General features: G+C 35.8%; 1 protein-coding gene across 29 annotated transcripts in view; it reads right to left on the bottom strand.

Annotated features, from left to right (window-relative positions):
* Nucleotides 1-18,396, bottom strand: part of cep192 (centrosomal protein 192) — a 164,265-nt gene that overhangs the window by 110,818 nt on the left and 35,051 nt on the right. For 4 of the 29 annotated variants that reach the window (XR_015510921.1, XR_015510917.1, XR_015510920.1 and 1 more), the window contains exons 23-38: nt 17,517-17,747; nt 17,167-17,292; nt 15,910-16,053; nt 15,765-15,828; nt 14,423-14,562; nt 11,455-11,547; nt 9,770-9,888; nt 8,564-8,749; nt 7,835-7,925; nt 6,630-6,809; nt 6,283-6,543; nt 6,024-6,145; nt 3,508-3,617; nt 3,257-3,419; nt 3,000-3,113; nt 2,647-2,770 (exon numbers count right to left, since the gene is read on the bottom strand). Coding sequence is in view for 24 of the 29 variants with exons in the window: in XM_087286562.1 (XP_087142688.1) it covers nt 2,647-2,770; nt 3,000-3,181; nt 3,257-3,419; nt 3,508-3,617; nt 6,024-6,145; nt 6,283-6,543; nt 6,630-6,809; nt 7,835-7,925; nt 8,564-8,749; nt 9,770-9,888; nt 11,455-11,547; nt 14,423-14,562; nt 15,765-15,828; nt 15,910-16,053; nt 17,167-17,292; nt 17,517-17,747 (2,336 nt within the window). In the remaining 5 variants the exon portion in view is untranslated. Of the gene's footprint in view, nt 1-2,646; nt 2,771-2,999; nt 3,182-3,256; nt 3,420-3,507; nt 3,618-6,023; nt 6,146-6,282; nt 6,544-6,629; nt 6,810-7,834; nt 7,926-8,563; nt 8,750-9,769; nt 9,889-11,454; nt 11,548-14,422; nt 14,563-15,764; nt 15,829-15,909; nt 16,054-17,166; nt 17,293-17,516; nt 17,748-18,396 lie in introns of all 29 variants that reach the window. The other 25 variants (XM_087286573.1, XM_087286560.1, XM_087286572.1 and 22 more) reach the window with 7 other exon arrangements.

Below are 18,396 nucleotides of genomic sequence, written 5' to 3' on the forward strand. Positions count from 1 at the left end.
GCACGAGTGATTTCCCATCTTGCGGTGTTAGAAAATAGAAAAGCAACTCAAAATGCCAATAAAGTTGCAAATAAATTACTGTCATTGATGAATTATTGTCATTGATGAATGACATTTGTAATTGTAAAAGATACAGATTACTGATATCCAAGCAAACCAAGCATCTGTGCTCACTGCAGCAATCTCAGATTATTATGACATTGTATTTCTGCTCAAACATAGCAATTAAAGTCTTGAATACTATTTCAATTTGTTTCATCTGATAATGGTTTATACAATTGTCCTGTAATTCTAATTACAATAAAGTTGTATTTTCTGATATTTATACTGTTACATTCATAATTTAATTAACATTTTGTTTTAATACTATTTTGTACCATTTTTTACAGCTACTGGCATGTTTTTAGTTGTGCAATGTGGGTGGAGATCTTTAAAAAAACTGCAGAAATGCTAGTACAGACCAGAGGTCACGTTAAACGAATATTTTCCATCATTGACGGATTTTTTTAAGCAGTGACGGAAAAATCTGAAGGTGATCCGTCATTTTGACGGATTATGCTGAGGGGGATCTATTGTAATTTTTAGCTAACTGTAATTCCCACTCCTGTCGAGCTGATGGTGATTGCCCTTGTTTTGTCTCCTCTTACCACTGCGTAGTTGCAAAAATGTCAAAGCAGCTGAGTGTGAGAAGTTTCTTTATATGGCCAAATAGTGATATAATGATATTAATAAAAGAGGTGAAAAAGAGGAAGTGTTGCAGGGGACGATGAAGAACAAATAGAAAAAAAATCCTCAGTCCCCAACAGGTGTTACGGGCCAACCAAGTGGCAGCAAGAAGGTCAGGTGCTGCCACTTGGTGCTTGCAGGATCGTTAAATCCCACATTCAGAGAATCCAGCAAACTTCTGATCACTTCCTTAGGAGAATTGTTTCCTAACTATAAAGCGCTGGCTGAAGTGGCTCTAGTAATCCCGGTCTCCAGTGTGACAGCAAAACGCAGCTTCAGCCACCAGAACAAAATTAAAACTGTCAGGAGAAGTCGACTTTCCGAGGCAAAGACACAGAATTTAAAGGGCCATGACACCCCCCCACTTTCGGTTAAAGTCTACTTCAGAATGTTTTCAAAAGATGCATAATTAATGGGCGTGAAGCTAAGCGAGCATCAGGCAGGAGTGGGCGTGGCCAGCAGGGGAGAACGTGAGCAAACGAAGCTAGCTCACAAAATGAGACAAACCGTGAGGAGACGCATGAGTTTATAGTTTACAAAGTTAAAATGCAAAGAAATAAACAGTAATTAAATGCCCTGCTACATTTGTTACTCGTAATTTCATATACACAACCACAATTTATATATTTATAAAGATAAGTGTGTTCATATAAACCCTATAAATGAGGACTTCTCCCTCAATCCCCGTATCCAGCAGACTCAGTGCAGCAGGTCTCCTGACCTGTCTATTTTAACCATTAGCCCTGCTGGTAATCTGGAGGATTTAGGCAAACACAGCAGCACAGTTATGTGTCTGAACGTGAACGAACTCTTGATAAAAGACAGCGTCCGCCATTCTCTAATTCTCGTGGTGCTCTCCAGACAAAAATGTTAGCAGCACACACACAGTTTTGCTGTATGATCGGCCCTGACAAGATTGCGGGGGAAAACATGCAGCAAACCCCGTGGATCATGGAAATAAAGGCATATGAGCCTTCATGAACGGCTAAATACTGTGTGCTGTGGGTCCGTGACATGTCTCACAGCTCGAGCTGGACTCTGGCAGGTCTCATGAATAATTAAGCAGCCGGCTCTTCTCATAGGATAAGAAAACTCCGCTATGAATAATAATGAGAAACCGACGCGTCATCATTGCACTTGCAGTTCTGCGCTACGTTGCCGATTTTGATCCCGCCCCAAAAATCATTTTAAACCCGGAAGCTGAAATCAGCAGACAAAAGCTCAAAATTATCCAGTTTTCCCCACAATTAAAGCTGATAGGTGCTAACATCGTCTTAACTGATGCTCAACACATACACATCTGTTAATATAAAAAAAAAAGTTCTCCAGGGTGTCCTTAACCTCTGCATCAGTCTCCCTAAATGGGCTTGATTACGCACAGGCAAGCACCCAGTTCAGGTTGAAGCAGGAGGAAGATATGCGTTAAGGCAGATTGGAGTTTTTGTTCGTTTGTCAATTAAATAAATGAATAATTAAGCCTATATGCTCATAGTGCAAGTTCATTATTAAAATATGAATGAAAAAAGTGATTAGAAAATATGCTAATTAAATGACGATCAATAACAGGTTATGACAGAATTTTTACAACCCTCTCCGTCAAATTGACAGACAATGAGAAAGTCTAACGCGACCTCTGGTACAGACACAGATGATTTTCCTTTTTATAACAGTAGTTAAAAAAGCAATAGTGTAAACGCAGACTAAGGTTCAACTAAAGGAAATAGAGTTGAGAACTGAATTTTGGGCAGTTTTGATTCAGAGATGAGGAGGGTCTTACAGTAAAATAACAATTCATTGATTTGCAAAAAAATGCCATGTATTTATATCAGCATAACTTTTAAATTAAAAATAAGAATTAAACGCTAAGCTGAAGGCATTTAGTTGAATTCCCTGCTGTCTGTTTATATGCAAGCCTCATACTGCGGTTCAATGAATCCATGCTGTGGGGTGATGGTGAGGCAGTGAGCGGGCCAGTACAGCTCAAAGCTCAGCTCTCTGTTTGAATGGTTCATTATTTGAACATGCCTGGGGTCAGCCACACTGTCTGCAAATAAACAAACACAACGTGCAATCCTGAGCATATTTCTCCCATTTACACATTCATCATCTACTAGTCACATATGTAACACAAACATTCACACTTGTGACTATCAATTAATTCTATCAAAACTACATTCAGTTATTTTTCTCTAAGTGAAACAAAGTGTGTTTTTATTTCATGTTACACATTAAACCATATAGTCATTACATTACAAAACACAAATGACCCTTACTGCTAGTGGGTACTGTGAGGACCATTTGTTCCGGCTTGATGCTCCAAGTATTCTCCATGTTTGGCTCTGTTTTTTTTAGAGCAGGTTCAGATGGGGTAAATGAAGGACCTTTGACTGGAAGCACATCCAAGGAAACATTACTGATGTAATGGCTCAATGACCCTAGACTGCTGCATGAAGAACTAGACATTAATTTCAGCAATGTGAAAACCTAAAGCATTCACTTACATTCACTGTTATTCTTTGAAAATGTCTACCTGTCTGATTCAGAAGTGTGCTGCTGTGAAGGTCTGGTGGGCTCCATATGGTCACTTTCTTCTAAGTCTAAGATCTCCGTAGTGCCAAAAAGTGACAGCATTACTTTTCTCATGTTTCCATAGAAAGTCTGTGCCTCATTTGGTCTCAGAGGCAGATCACAGGCTGACAGTAAACCAAAAAGCAAAAACAATCATATTCAGTATTAACTAATGAGTACAGGTAGTTCAGTTTCAGATCATCCTTGACTTACCCTCCAGAACCTGTTCCTCACCAAGGAACATTTCATCAAATGGGATACTCTTTAACAAGCTCTTCACAGACAGTACTTTATTCCCTGCGTCCGGTTTGATTTGTAGTAACCTTGAAATCAGATAGAGACAAAATTACACAATAAACTTAGATGTAACACTGAAAAAACATCAGAACATTTCCTCACATGAAATGGTTTGGCAGATCCTTGATCGTTTTTCTTGATATTTGATCTCTGGCTAATTTGATTCTGGTGGTTTTATAATCAAATTTAAAATATCTGTTTCACAAAATGAGTTTAACAAACTCTGGGTTAGAGACTCCGAATATTTCAGTTTGATAAATCTAAATAAAAGCAAACTGTATAATATCAGGTTAAGTTGTTGCAAAAAGCTTGACATAAATGTTCACTGTTCATCAAGGCTAAACCCTGGGATAGTGGTTACTCTAGAGCGCAGGCACATCAAAATGCAGCAGACATTAAACATGAATTTTTTGACTAGATTTTGTGTTGTTTGACCCCTAGAGCCAAGGTACACATCCACCTTAAGAACTTTGTGTTCGCAAATGCAATGACTTTATTTTTGTCTTTGTTTAACTAAAGACAGTTGTAGCACATGTAACTGTTAATTTTATCAATGCATTGGCAAGGGTGGGGGGGGGGGTGACTTGAACATGGGGCTGCTGTCAATAAGGATATGTACAGGGTGGGCCATTTATATGGATACACCTTAATAAATTGGCAATGATTGGTGATATTAACGTCCTGTTTGTGGCACATTAGTATATGTGAGGGGGCAAACTTTTCAAGATGGGTGGTAACCATGGTGGCCATTTAGGTTGGCCATTTTGGATCCAACTTTTGTTTTTTCAGTAAGAAGAGGGTCATTTGACACATCAAACTTATTACGAATATCACAAGAACAACAATGGTGTACTTGATTTTAACTTTAACTTTATTATTTCACGAGTTATTTACAAGTTTCTGAACACTTATAAGGGCGAGGCAGTGGCGCAGTAGGTAGTGCTGTCGCCTCACAGCAAGAAGGTCGCTGGTTCGAACCTCGGCTCAGTTGGCGTTTCTGTGTGGAGTTTGCATGTCCTCCTTGCCTTCGCGTGGGTTTTCTCCGGGTGCTCTGGTTTCCCCCACAGGCCAAAGACATGCAGTACAGGTGAATTGTGTAGGCTAAATTGTCCGTAGTGTATGAGTGGGTGTGTGAATGTGTGTGTGGATGTTTCCCAGAGATGGGTTGTGGCTGGAAGGGCATCCACTGCGTAAAAACTTGCTGGATAAGTTGGCGGTTCATTCCGCTGTGGTGACCCCGGATTAATAAAGGGACTAAGCCGACAAGAAAATGAATGAATAAATGAATGACCACTTATAAAATGTGTTTAATGTGCTGCCCATTGTGTTGGATTGTCGATGCAACCCTCTTCTCTCACTCTTCACACACTGAAAGCAACACTGCAGGAGAAATGCCAGCACAGGCTTCCAGTCTCCGTAGTTTCAGATGCTGCACATCTTGTATCTTCACACCATAGACAACAAAGATAGGGGGGCCATTCTTCATCAATGGAAACCTCAAGGCCACTGGATAATTTAAATTGCTACATGATGATGTGTTTCCCTCTTTATGCACTGAAGCTGGCATGTTCCCTGAGTTTTTCCAGCAGGATGGTGCACCACCACATTATAGGTGTCAGGTCTGAGCATTCCTAGATAAACAGTTTCCTGAAAAGTGGATTGGTCATCGTAGGCCAGTTGAATGGCCCCCGAGGTCTCCCCATCTGACCCCCTTAGACTTTTATCTTTGGGGTAATCTGAAGGTAATTGTCTATGGTGTGAAGAGCCTCCTCCAATCTGCCTCTTTACTTTCTCTCTTTTATGGAAAAGGAAACAGTGGCGTACACACTCCACTGGAGACATCCATTAGCCATCCATTCGTTTGATAATTGAAGATTTGCTTCAAAACTATTTCTAAATTCAGTTCTAATTTCCAGCAATTAAATAAGTGAACAATAATAATGAAGTGTGCCCAAAAAACAAATCCAAACACCACCTATGGGCCCCATATGACCCAAAACCTGACAAGTTGAAAAATCTAAGCTTGTTTTTAATAAAAAGAAATATAAATATGCATATAATAACACTAATATTAATAACATTATACAAAAGCAAGTCATCATGAATGAACTAAATAAGTCCCCTGAGATAAAACCATTGAAGCATTGGTTTTTAGAATTATGAACCTAAACAATACTTATATTTTTTCATCCTAACAATAGCAAAAATGAAATCAGACATGCCTTTAGTGCTTTTGTGCCATCCTCTAACTATGCATACCAATGACTTTACACACCGTGAACTTACAGATTTAAACCTCAGCTAGAGGTTTTCATTAACTTAGAGCCGTGTTGCACACCGCGTAAAAGGGGAATTTACAAAAAAGCAGAATAGGGGCACTTGAATAAAATTTAAGTGTGTATTTCCAGTAATCAGTAATAAATGTAACTCACTTTCTAAACTGTTGTCGAGAGACTTCGTCCCCACAAAAGAGGCAGACAGTAGCAAGCAGTGCTGCACCAGATTGACAGAGAGCTTGCTCTCTGCATGAGGCCTTCATTGCTATTTCAATAACCTACGGAAATACCACTGGTAAATATTTCAAGCAAATACAGGCATGACATCATATTAGTCCAAATTCTACAGTGCTAAATTAAATAATATGGGAATTAAACATTATAGTTAATAATAAAAAAAGTGTTCTTCACTTACCTCTTGTGTTCTCTCTTTTAGGATAAACTGTGAAGGGGACAAGCTAAAAACAGCTGAGTCCATAAGAGCTTGATCCTTAAGACTGCTGTATGATACAACTTTGACAAATGCAGCACGTGAGCCTGTGTTACGCACGCATATACAGAGCTTACTGACATGCCCAGACTGTACCCCTCTCAGTGTGGCCACATAACCATCAGAATGTTTCCGCAAATTCTCCAGAATTACATTGCTTTTGCCTCCATAGCCTGATAGAGGGATCTAAAAGATCATATTATAATTAACACCACATATATTCAACACAATATTAACATTTTTAGAGATTATCAAATCATAAATAAACTCACTGTGAATTTGACCCCAGGCTGGGAGGCACATGCAGCAGACTGCTTGATTTCCAGCTTGGCCAACATGGAGGCAACACGAGTGGGAGCAAAGAGAAGATGAACAGTCACATCCTCTTTGGGCTTGATTGACAGCTCTCTGTTACGTGTAAGTCGCTCATTTGGCCCAAACGAACTCTGTAGCTGATGTTTTGGCAAAAGCAGAAAAAGATGAGGGAGACAAAAAACTAAAATATAAAAAAATGAAACTATACTGCAAAATGATGTTAATGTTAAAATTGCTATAGTGTGCATTGATTTAATGTTACCTATAAAATGAAAAGATTTTCTATCAGGCTCCTATGATTAGGTTCAGCAGTTTCATTTTATAGGTAGTGATAAGGTTATTAGCAGGTAAGTAAAACAGCTTTTCATAAATGTAACTTAAAGTAGATTTTCTATCGCATCTAAAAAAAGATTTCTATTTCTAAAAAAGATACTGTATAATATTGTATCATCAAGGAGAACAGAGCAAAACATTCTAAAACATCAATAAGCTATCTGACTTCAGACATATAGATAATATAAAGTAAAATAAATTTTGTGTAGTTTTAAACATTACATTTAACTTAAAATAACTTAAATCTGCAAATAAAACACAGTCATTCATCATCATCATACTCAAGGTCTTGGTCTCTTTTTTAATCGCTTCTATTTATCCTCAGTCATAGCATCCATGTGGGATAAAAGATCAGCATCTTGCTGTTTAAGGTACAGTAAATCGGACATATTCAAAGTAACATTGCTGTGAAAAAAACATTATGACTGCCTGCTACACTTCTCACTGCACAGTACGTTTTTTTTGTCTTACAATGTTGTGAGGTAAGGGACATTTTCATGTACCATTTAGTGAAAGTCGGACAATGATACATTTTTACCAGACTCAAATCCTACATATATATATATATATATATATATATATATATATATATATATATATATATATATATATATATATATATATATATATATATACACACACATACATACATACATACATACATACATACATACATACAAAAACACGTATCAGTTGTTTTTACGATGCTTTTTTTCAACTGTTTTACTTACTTTATATTGTTCTTATCAGATACGAAACTTATCTGATAATATGAGCAAACAATTATAATGAAAAAAAAAACTAAAACATTTCCCTCAATTTTGCTCACCTGAAAACAGTCTTGGTCTTGACCCCTGATGAGAAGTCTGAGTTGCTGTGATATAGTTGGCGAATTGTTCCTTAGCACCAGTTTCTGTTGCCTATCAAAATAAAATCCCCATACACTTGTTGAATCATCATTAAGGTAAATACCTAACAATAAAACAAGGAAGAAAGTACTAACCTACTGAGATTTACTTAATACTTTGTATGAAATTCTATTTAGGTAATAACAGATTCAATATATCTCTTAGAGAATGGAGTCGCATAAATTGCTCAGGTGTGTTTTTTTATGGTTCTGTGGGTCTTTTCTATATACTCTGATCTAGACTTATTTTCTATTGGATTCAGTTGAGGTGATTGGCTGGTCATTCTAACAGCTTTATTTTCTTTTCTAAAACCAATTTAAAGTTTTCTTGGCTATGTTTGGTATCACTGTCTTCATCTTCAACATCTTGTTAATGTAGGTTTTTTGGCTAAAGCAGCTAATATTAAATTTACACTGGGAGGTTGCATTCTAACTGCTGAGAGATTTAGCAGCTATCTGGGTTTTCCATGCCTTTTTACATCTGCCTTTCTCCATATGTTCAATCCTTTTCCCCTGTCATTTAATTTTATTACACTTAATTTATAAAGTAATTAGTTTTGTTGTCTCTATATGTATGGGTTACCGGCTTATGGTGAAAATGCCATGCTCAATATAATTATACAATGTTATTGCATTTATAGTTATACTCACACTGCTCTGCCCAGGGAAACCCCTCCCCATGTAATGGATTGTTTGTTGGAGAGTATGAGTGGGACATCAACTTGTGATAATACAGCAGGTGTAGATGACACTTTTCTTGAAACTCCATGGACCAACTCTCCTTTAAGCATCACCTCATACTGAGGTCCACTGGGTAGTACCAGAATAGTCAACAGGCTGAAAAGTAAAATATTATAATATTATAAAAGGGAAACAAAAGCTATATATATATATATATATATATATATATATATATATATATATATATATATATATATATATAGTTGAAGTCAGTATTATAACCTGTGGACTATTTTTCAAAGATGACAATAAGAGCTGAGGGCATCGCTCACAAAAGTGCTTAGCAAAGGCCAAGAAAGCCCACACAATAGCAGAAATGCAAATAACTAGTGATTATTATAAAAATGGTTATGATTATTTTAATCATTTTACTTTCATTTGCTGGTTTGTTTAACAGGATCAGTGTTAACGTTTTATTAACAGTTCAGTTTAGTTAATGAAAACTGAACTTTTCCTTACCCTAACCACTGTTTACAGCATTTGACGTTTTTATTCTGTAATATTACTATAATTTGATACATTTTGTTAAATGACAGAGATGAAGTATTGTTTATTTGTAAGTCAATGACTACAGCTAAAATGAAATGAAATGCTAAGAACGATGTTTTCAACTCATAATAGCGTAGGACTGTACAAGTAGGACAGAAGGTGAAAGCTGGTGATTATTAATTAGATGACATAATTATGCTGCTGTCTTGTCCCCAAACAATCACTGCGTTGTTGAACAATTTCAAGGTTCGATAGATCTTTCCTTGACAATAATAACAAAAGCACATGTAGTAATGTCAGGAAAAAAAATCATCCAGACATTTATATATGATTTACAAACTTGAAGAATCAAAGTAACCACAAAACTTTTATCACGATTAAAAGAAACCTGTCAAATAATCTCAGATGTTTTAATCAAAATATTTATAACAGACCCCTAGCCTCTGTTCATGTTCTGTTTTCAGACATTGTAACAAGTAATTTAATGATGCAGATAAAAAAAAAAGAGACCTGTCAAATTAAAACAGACAAACATTTTCTAATTTTGGACTGATCAGTCAGTGCACGTCATAAAAAAAAACACCTAAAAGGTAGAAGAATTAAATAAATGTATATGAACGAACATGCCTCTCTCTGTGTTTCTGTGTGTCCTGAGCTGTAAAGGAAACCTCTACATATTGCTCCTCCCCAGCTTTCAGAGTCAATTCTTTAGGTCTCACAGAGAAGCAGCAGTTGTCATCGGTGCTCTGAAAAACAGGCAGAAAAGCAATTAGACTACAATGAACACAAACTAATGCCCAGGCATAAATCATAGACTGTAAAATATACGGACGTAGTATCCGTGACGTCACCCATAGGTTTCTAAAGAGCGCAAAAGAAGCCACAAGTAGGCGCGGCCAACTGTCGCCATTTTGTTCGCGCGTCAACACACCCACGACGGGATACCAAACAAGGGCAAAGAGGCAGAGAGTGAGCGGAGCTACAGACACCTGCTGGCATTTTGCTTGGACCTGGTTCAGACACACTTTACTTTGGGAGAACGCTTAATACTTCATCACCTGTGACTCGTTTGTATTCTGACCACTTGTGCTTGGTTGTATACTATATCAATAAAGTGTTTAGACTTTTAAAAACACTGCTGTAACACATTGAGCCACTAAACATTGTTCTTATGACGTTTTTCAACAGGAGGAAAACGCGAATTACTTCCAAACACTTCAGATATAGTCTGTGTTAGTTAATGCAAGACTATTGATGAAATCCTGCATAACACTGTATGACAACGCTTCAGATGACTGATCTAGAGCCTACAGCTAATCAATCTGACAGATTCTGCAGTGCATTACAGCTCTAAATATAAATATAAACGATAAATGATCTTAAATAAAACAAATACAAGTATAGAGATGGTATATAAGTATATAACTTTACTCACATGGGAAACGGAGGCCACATGAATGGTTTGTGAGCACAATTAAGTGCACTCAGCATGCCATGCCATCTAATAATTGTAGGAAACAAGTCCAAAAGGCAGTTGACTGTGTAAAGCCACATAAAACAACACAGAAATACGATAAATATGCCGAGTTCAGTGGCTAATCTGCAAAATTCAGCTGAGGTGACGTGACGGTGACCAACGAGACCTAGCTGTCACTCAAGTAGCCACTCCCTTAATTATGCAAACTTAATATAACTTTATATAAAGGAAACGGATGAGTTATAAAAAAATTCACCCCCCTCACAGTTGTCATGAAGGGTAATATTAGCTGTATTAACCAAAATCTTTTTTTGTAAACACCTTTTTTTCTGCTGTAAAAGTTGGCCGTTCTTCTGCTCAATTAAAATTTGCTCTATTTTGGAGCCAGGAGCGGCCAGGACTAGCGTAATTTCGGATGAATTGCAGTTTTAGTTACTTTCGTATTGGCTTCCTGAGGGAGAGCGGGAGGTTGCCGCTTGGCATAAATGGGTGGATTTGATGACAATTTAAAGGACACCTACAGTATTATGGCATTTTGCAAGACGTAAAATGAGTCATTGGCTTTCCCAGAATGTGTCTGAAGTTCCAGCTCAAAATACCCATCAGGTAATTTGTCATACCCTACTGAAAATTTACATTTTTGGGTAAGAGGGAATATAAGCAGTTTTTCTGTTTGGATGGCAGCTATAGAACAATATAACCAGTTCAAAGGATTGCCAGGTTACTGGGTTACCAGGTTACTATGAAAGTTGTGTGGCCACAGCTATACACAAGACTGGGACTGCATGTGGAAAATGAGGAGTACACAAGCATTTATAGTACTAAAAAGGAATACCTTCAGTCTGAGCAGAACATCAATGTTGCCTGCATTCTTTAAGGGAAGAGTCTGCTTGGCTGTCTGCCCCAAAGCAGCCTGAAGAGACACCATCTGTATAGACATTCATGTAATAAATGATTGACATCATGTAAGCAAAGAAATAAATAAGAAAAATGATAAGAAAAAGAAAATAAAAGGGTTCAGGGTGGGGCCAAGCTGGAACGCAAACTCCTTTATCACAGAGTTTTTCTTTAAGCTTTAATGTAAGTTATTACTATCTCATACTTCACATTTGACTAATTTTACTAATGAAATATCAGAACAACAAAACCTGACTGAAACAGCTGTTTTTGGTAACACTGGGTGATACTTGTCAATTTACTTTATATTCACATTTCACAAGAATAGTCATCGTGTTTGTAAATATTGCCTTGTGTATTGTGAGAATGCTATTATTCTGTATGAATTCCTGATTGCGATAGCATCTTATACTGAATTATTACTTTTTTAGTTGACACAGGTTTTTGTCTTCAGATTACTGGTATAGCTATGAGCTCAGTTTTCACCTCTAAATAGTTATCTTGTTTATGGGATTAGGGCTGTGCAATAAATCGAAAATCCGATTTTGATTTCGATTTTGGCTTCTAACGATTATGATAAACCATTAATCGAGATAAACGATTGTTCCATTATTTACCGCCCCCTTTCCAGTTGTACTTACACAGTTGTACTTACACTTGTACTTGTTGCTCTTAAAAGTGCAAAAGACTGCATGCTTATGTGTGTCATGCGGTCAGCACTTGGTCTCATTCGCACACAGTGACAAGCAGAGCGCACACATCTAAAGTCAACTTAATGTGAGCGCTTCATCCATATTAACCCTCATTTGTGTAATAAACAAACAAGTTGAGAATCAAAAGACACGTGAAAGAGAAACCATTAAAGTAACAGCGTGATATTCCTCATGCCGCCTGTTTTTATCATCATTAATTAAACAACAAAGAGAAAATCCCTTACTGCTCTTGACTGAAGACTTTTGTAGCTAAAGTGTTTTTCTTACAGTGAAGATGCTTAAAGCACAGTTTGTTTCATATTTTTATTCTATTGTAATTATTTCTCTTTCTTTTGCAGAGAGGAAAATAACTGTACATATGCAGCTGAAGTCAGAATTATTAGCCCTCCTGAATATTAGCAACCCTATCCCCCCAATTTCTGTTTAATGGAAAGAAGATTTTTTCAATACATTTCTAAACACAATAGTTAATCACTCATTTTTAATAACTGATTTCTTTTATCTTTGCTATGATGACAGCACATAATATTTGACTAGATATTTTTTTAAATACAAACATTCAAATTCAAAGTGTGATTCAAAGGCTTAATTGGGGTAATTAGGCAAGTCATTATATAACAGTAGTTTCTTCTGCAGACAATCAAAAATATATATTGCCTAAAGGGGCTACTAATATTGACCTTAAAAGAGGTTTCAAAATATTTAAATCTGCTTTTATTCTAGCCAAAACAAAACAAATAAGACTTTCTCCAGTATAAAAAAAATATTACAGAAAATACTGTTAAAATGTCCTTGCTCTGTTAAACATTATTTGGGAAATATTTAAAAAAATAAATAAAAAAATTATTCTCAGGAGGTTAATAATTTTGACTTCAACTGATAATCATTTTGAATATTTGTGATTACATTTATGACCAAAATAATCGTGATTATGATTTTTCCCAAAATCGAGCAGCTCTAAATGGGATGTTTGATCACTGGATGTAGAGACAAGATGTCGGGCCGAGGGCCAGATGCAAAAAAAAGCCTTTGTCCCGGGCCAAATTTTACATACATCGCACAGACACGCATATATATATATATATATATATATATATATATATATATATATATATATATATATATATATATATATATATAAATATATAAAAGGGTTTCCTGTGCTGTGCTACCTTATAATAACTAGCCAGCGTAGAATTTTCTTGCACTTTATTAGCATGAAAAAACTGCTGTTGTTGAGCTGATAGAGCATCTGCTATTTGTTTAAATTTTTTATCTCGTTCGGCACCAGTGTAAGAGCTGAAGGCCTGATGTTTTGTTTCATAATGTCTTTTAATATTATATTCCTTCATTACTGCAACTGATTCCTGACAAATTAAACAGACACATTTCCCGCTGTCCTCTGTGAAGAAATATTTTTTGCCCAATCGTGACTGAAATTTCCTGCACTCACTGTTGATTTTCCTTTTTCTTGGCTGTGCCATCATGGCTCCCCAAAACATGATTATGAATTATTTTTCTTTCAGTAACTGCTGCCTAATTGAAGGCATGTAATAACGACACCCGGTGGTTATTTATAGAATTACGTTCATTTTTGTATAGCGGGCCAGATTCTATTAATATTTATAAAAAGCCTCGCGGGCCACCACAAAACTGATTGCGGGCTGCAGATGGCCCGCAGGCCGTAGTTTGGACACCCCTGTTGTAGACTGTTACACTTTAAGGCCAGGACACACAAAGTCGACGGACATTCCCCCTCATCGTGTTAACATCATAATGAGTTGGCCAAGCAAAAATCAAGCAAATAATTAAACTTAAGAGGGAACAAAGTGGCCAGCTGTTATTTAGTTGCATTTCTCAAATTTTTCCAAAAGATATGATTTGTTAGACTATCAGACATATTTTTGCATGAGTAAATCTTTCCAATGTGAGCAATAAATATTGTAAAAAGATACTAAAAGCAACTTTGTTTATGACTCGTATGTGAGCATCACAAGATTTGGTTGCCATTTGTGGAATAAGAAAACAGTCTACACATTTTCAGTATGCGGTCACCTGTTTGGTGTGTTCACCCACAGCTTTTTAGTATAGACCAGATACAGCCAAAGTGTGGCGACAACACGGTTTCCTCAAGATCTTTGGCTTCTGCTTGATGTATTTGTAGTTTCTTAGAGACATATTTGTATAGATTACCTGTAGGTCTTTTGGTGCATGCACTCTAGGAGTGCCTGACCTTGCCCTCAGGGCTACACTCTGGATCACATGACTTGTGCCTGGACGGTCCACTTCAATATCCACCCGTGCATTGTATTCATTGGCTGGTCCCAACTCACCTGAAAAACAAAAGAGTAAACAAAATAAAGTAAAATAAATAAAATAAATATAAATTATGTCAGAAATGACATAATAACCCACTTATGACAAGATTAGCAAGACAATGACATTAAGAAAAGAGATACAATTTTAAAAACACTATAAACACATTTTATTTTTTTCATAAACAATAAGATCTTCACCATTAGAATTAATAAATTAGCTCAATTAACTTTTAGCCATGGATTTACCATGCCAGAACACCTGTGTTTCTTATAAATTATATAAGAATATAAGAATATATATATATATATATATATATATATATATATATATATATATATATATATATATATATATATATATATATATATATATATATAAAGGTGAGGTTTGTAGGGAGCATTGATCATTTCTTAAATTTGATTTGTGTTTATTTCTCAAAGTTACTAAAAAGTAATAACGTGAATACTAAGGTTTTTGTATATAAAAAAAAGGGTAGCGACAGTATTGATTCATCTGTTATTTATTAATAACTTAAATTAATAAACGCAGAATTCTCCAGTCTGAACTCATTATCTGCTAAATAGTGTATGTCTTCCACATTTAAACCCAAATCAAGAGTTATTGTTTTTCATGTGAATGTATCATTAAATATTTTTTGTTCCTGTCAAAGCTTTCGTCAATAGACTTGGTTGGCAGAGCTGGGAACACCCAGAAAAACATCACAAACATTTGTGCCATGAGGGTCTACAACCCATTAGTGAATGAGCCTACAGAAACCTTATTAGGCACTCACTTGAGCTAAAAATATATTTTTGCATGATTTAATGTTGAATAGTTGCTGTGTAACGTTTTTCATTTCTGATAATAAAAAAAAAATAATAATAAAACTTACGTTATATATATTGCAAAATAAATACACGGTAGCCGGGTAGGTTGACCACTTACTCCACGTTGCATGTTAAAGCAAGGTATTTTGTTCTGTATATTACATATTGTGAAAATATCCAGGGTTTTCATCAGTCATTAGATTAAATTGAGCGCTAAATACAAGTTTTTACTAATAAAACTTTCTGACTTAAATTTGGCTGTTGGATACTTAGTATGGCATGACAGCATTACGTTTTTTCCAAACATTTGAATAACATTAAACCACTCATTTTATTTGGTTTTACTGGGTTAATAGAGTTGTAGTGTAGGCATAAATAAAAATACATACCTGAACTTGAAATGCAATTCTGAGGGGCACTAAAATGAACCCACAACAAGAAGCTTTCTGGATTCTGGTGGAAGACATGAAAAACAACTTTTAACAATAAAATCTGTCATTAAATCAATAAATGACTATTTAGAGAAATATTCACCTCTGAATCACTGGCATGCAGCACATGGTTTATAACTGAGGAAGTTGTAATTGAGGTCACTGCTGAGCCAAAGTTAAAGGAACTATCCATGCTCATGGAAACTGGGCTTTTGGAGAGGCCAAAACAATGCCATGCTGAGGCATTCTGTGAAAGAGATACATTCTTTTGTTATTGATCTTGTTCAGCATGTCAGATCTGAGCTTTAATAGCCTTTAAAGGGAAGCTATTATGAAAAAAAATATATTGTATGATTTAAACACAGCTATGTGTTGACAATGTGTAAATATAGACAGCCTCTTTAGGTAAAGGTTAATTAATTCATTTTTTCATAACCACACTTGAAAAAATAAACACTTGATACTGCAGAAACACTTTTCTTGACATTCTCCTTGACATTCCTCAGAGGGGGAAAGTCAAGCATATAGCAAGTAAAAAGACTTACAAAAAGCAAGAGGCATGGTGGGTGAGTCGATTTCAGTTTGAAATAAAAATGGTATACACTGTGCATATTAGTTAAACAAATAGTCAAAAGAATAATCAGCTGATTAAAAATAAATAAACATATATAACTAAACAAATAAACAAAGTAGTCTCCATAGACTACTACCTTCTGAGCCACTTCTTTTGACATTTTCAATGTTTCACAGAAATAACGTTAGTCCTGTTTTAAATCTGCCACCATACTAATGAGTAGGCATTTGTAGCTCCACCCTCTTTTGAAAAAGAGCACAATCTCATTTGAATTGGAAGCCAGTCACCAAAACGGAATCTGGATCAAAGCCTAAACGGGACAGTTGAAAAAAATTGTGGGGTATTTTGAGCTCAAACTTCACATACACACTCTAGAGCAGTGGTTCTCAAACTGTGGTATGTGTACCACTAGTGGTACGCGGGCTTCCTTCTAGTGGTACGCGGAGAAATAAAATGTCATGTACATGCTACAAATATTTCAAAATTGATCAAAAATTAAGTATATACTATATTTCTTAGGTAATCTGCCACGTTTTTTTTTAACTGTGCAGAGTTGTAGCTGCTTTACTGGACCTACTACGCTACTGTGTTTTAATACTGCTCATTTTGGTGGTACTTGGAGAGACAATTTTTTTCTAAGGTGGTACTTGATGAAAAAAGTTTGAGAACCAATGCTCTAAAGACTTATTTCACAAATTTGGTTAAAAAAGCCATAATAGGTCTCCTTTAAGTTTCACAAAGATTACATTATAATTATAAATTTTTTTAAAATAATCTCTCACTGACCGCACTGATTACTAGTCGAATAGGAACAGTGGCATGAGTTCTGTTGACCAGCTTGAGTGGTAGGGCCTTTGTACTACCCTCCACCAAGTCGCCGAAGTCCAGACAGCCAGTCTTTCCAACATCTACCTATTAAACATTAGTATAATACAATCTGAAAATACACAATACTTAAATACACATACAATACAAATTCTAGAATAATAAAAAAAAGCAATTAATACATTTCAATACCATTAATTACAACTCAAAGTTGAAAATATAATATTAATAATAATAAATGAAATATTAAATAATAAATAATTCATTTTTATGCTTTAGAACAGACAAAAAGGGAAGAATAAACGTTTTACCTCTATTGATGGGTTCTCAGCTACAGCGATCAGCACAACTTTCTTGGCAAAGGCTTCAGCTTGAGCTATAGTCTCTGCATCTGCAGATGCAGGCCAAGATGACACACTGAGAGTACACTGATACAGTCCAGCCTTTGGAGCTATAAACAGAACCTTATGTTCTTCAGAACATTTGGGTCCAATTATGGCTTTATTCTTGACTATCAGCCACTGGAATGGAAGAGACTCCACCTGTGATGCAATGAAACAATTACAAAAAAATTACAGACTTGATGCACAACTGGGAATCCGCTTGTTAAGTCGTGACGTAACAGTGACATATGGAATACTGTGTCCGCGTCCAAGTCGCTATTCATTTGAATTGAGAAAATATTTATGGCTACTGTTAATCATATCACCTTAAAGAGAATTTTCGACAAAATCATAGTGTACACATCGGTCTCTGGACTTGCTGCATTACAAATACCAAAATTGTAACAATTTATAAAAAATGTATTACTTTCTGGCCATCGGATATTAAGCATGGATATATACATTGCGGTTGTGATTTTCTAAAGTATTACATCAATTTGTAAACGTTTATTATTACCATTTGATCAGTCTCCCTATAAAGTTTGATAGAGCGACTAGACCCAGAAGCCGATTCGAGTGACGTCACACTTAACAAGCGGATAAGGTTCTCTTTACTACATTTTAAAATAAAAAAAATTGCACATATTCATCGCACTACATTGCACTAATTCATTTTGAACTACTGTACATATACATTTATAATTATGTATGCCTTGTACTTGTACATGTGTAATGACAATGACATTGAATCTAATCTAATACAATACAACACAGTCCACATTTTTAACTACAAAACTTTTGTGGCCAA

This window comes from Danio rerio, chromosome 16 (genome assembly GCF_052040795.2).
Source record: "Danio rerio strain M-AB ecotype USA chromosome 16, GRCz13ab, whole genome shotgun sequence".
NCBI classification, from domain to species: Eukaryota; Metazoa; Chordata; class Actinopteri; order Cypriniformes; family Danionidae; genus Danio; species Danio rerio.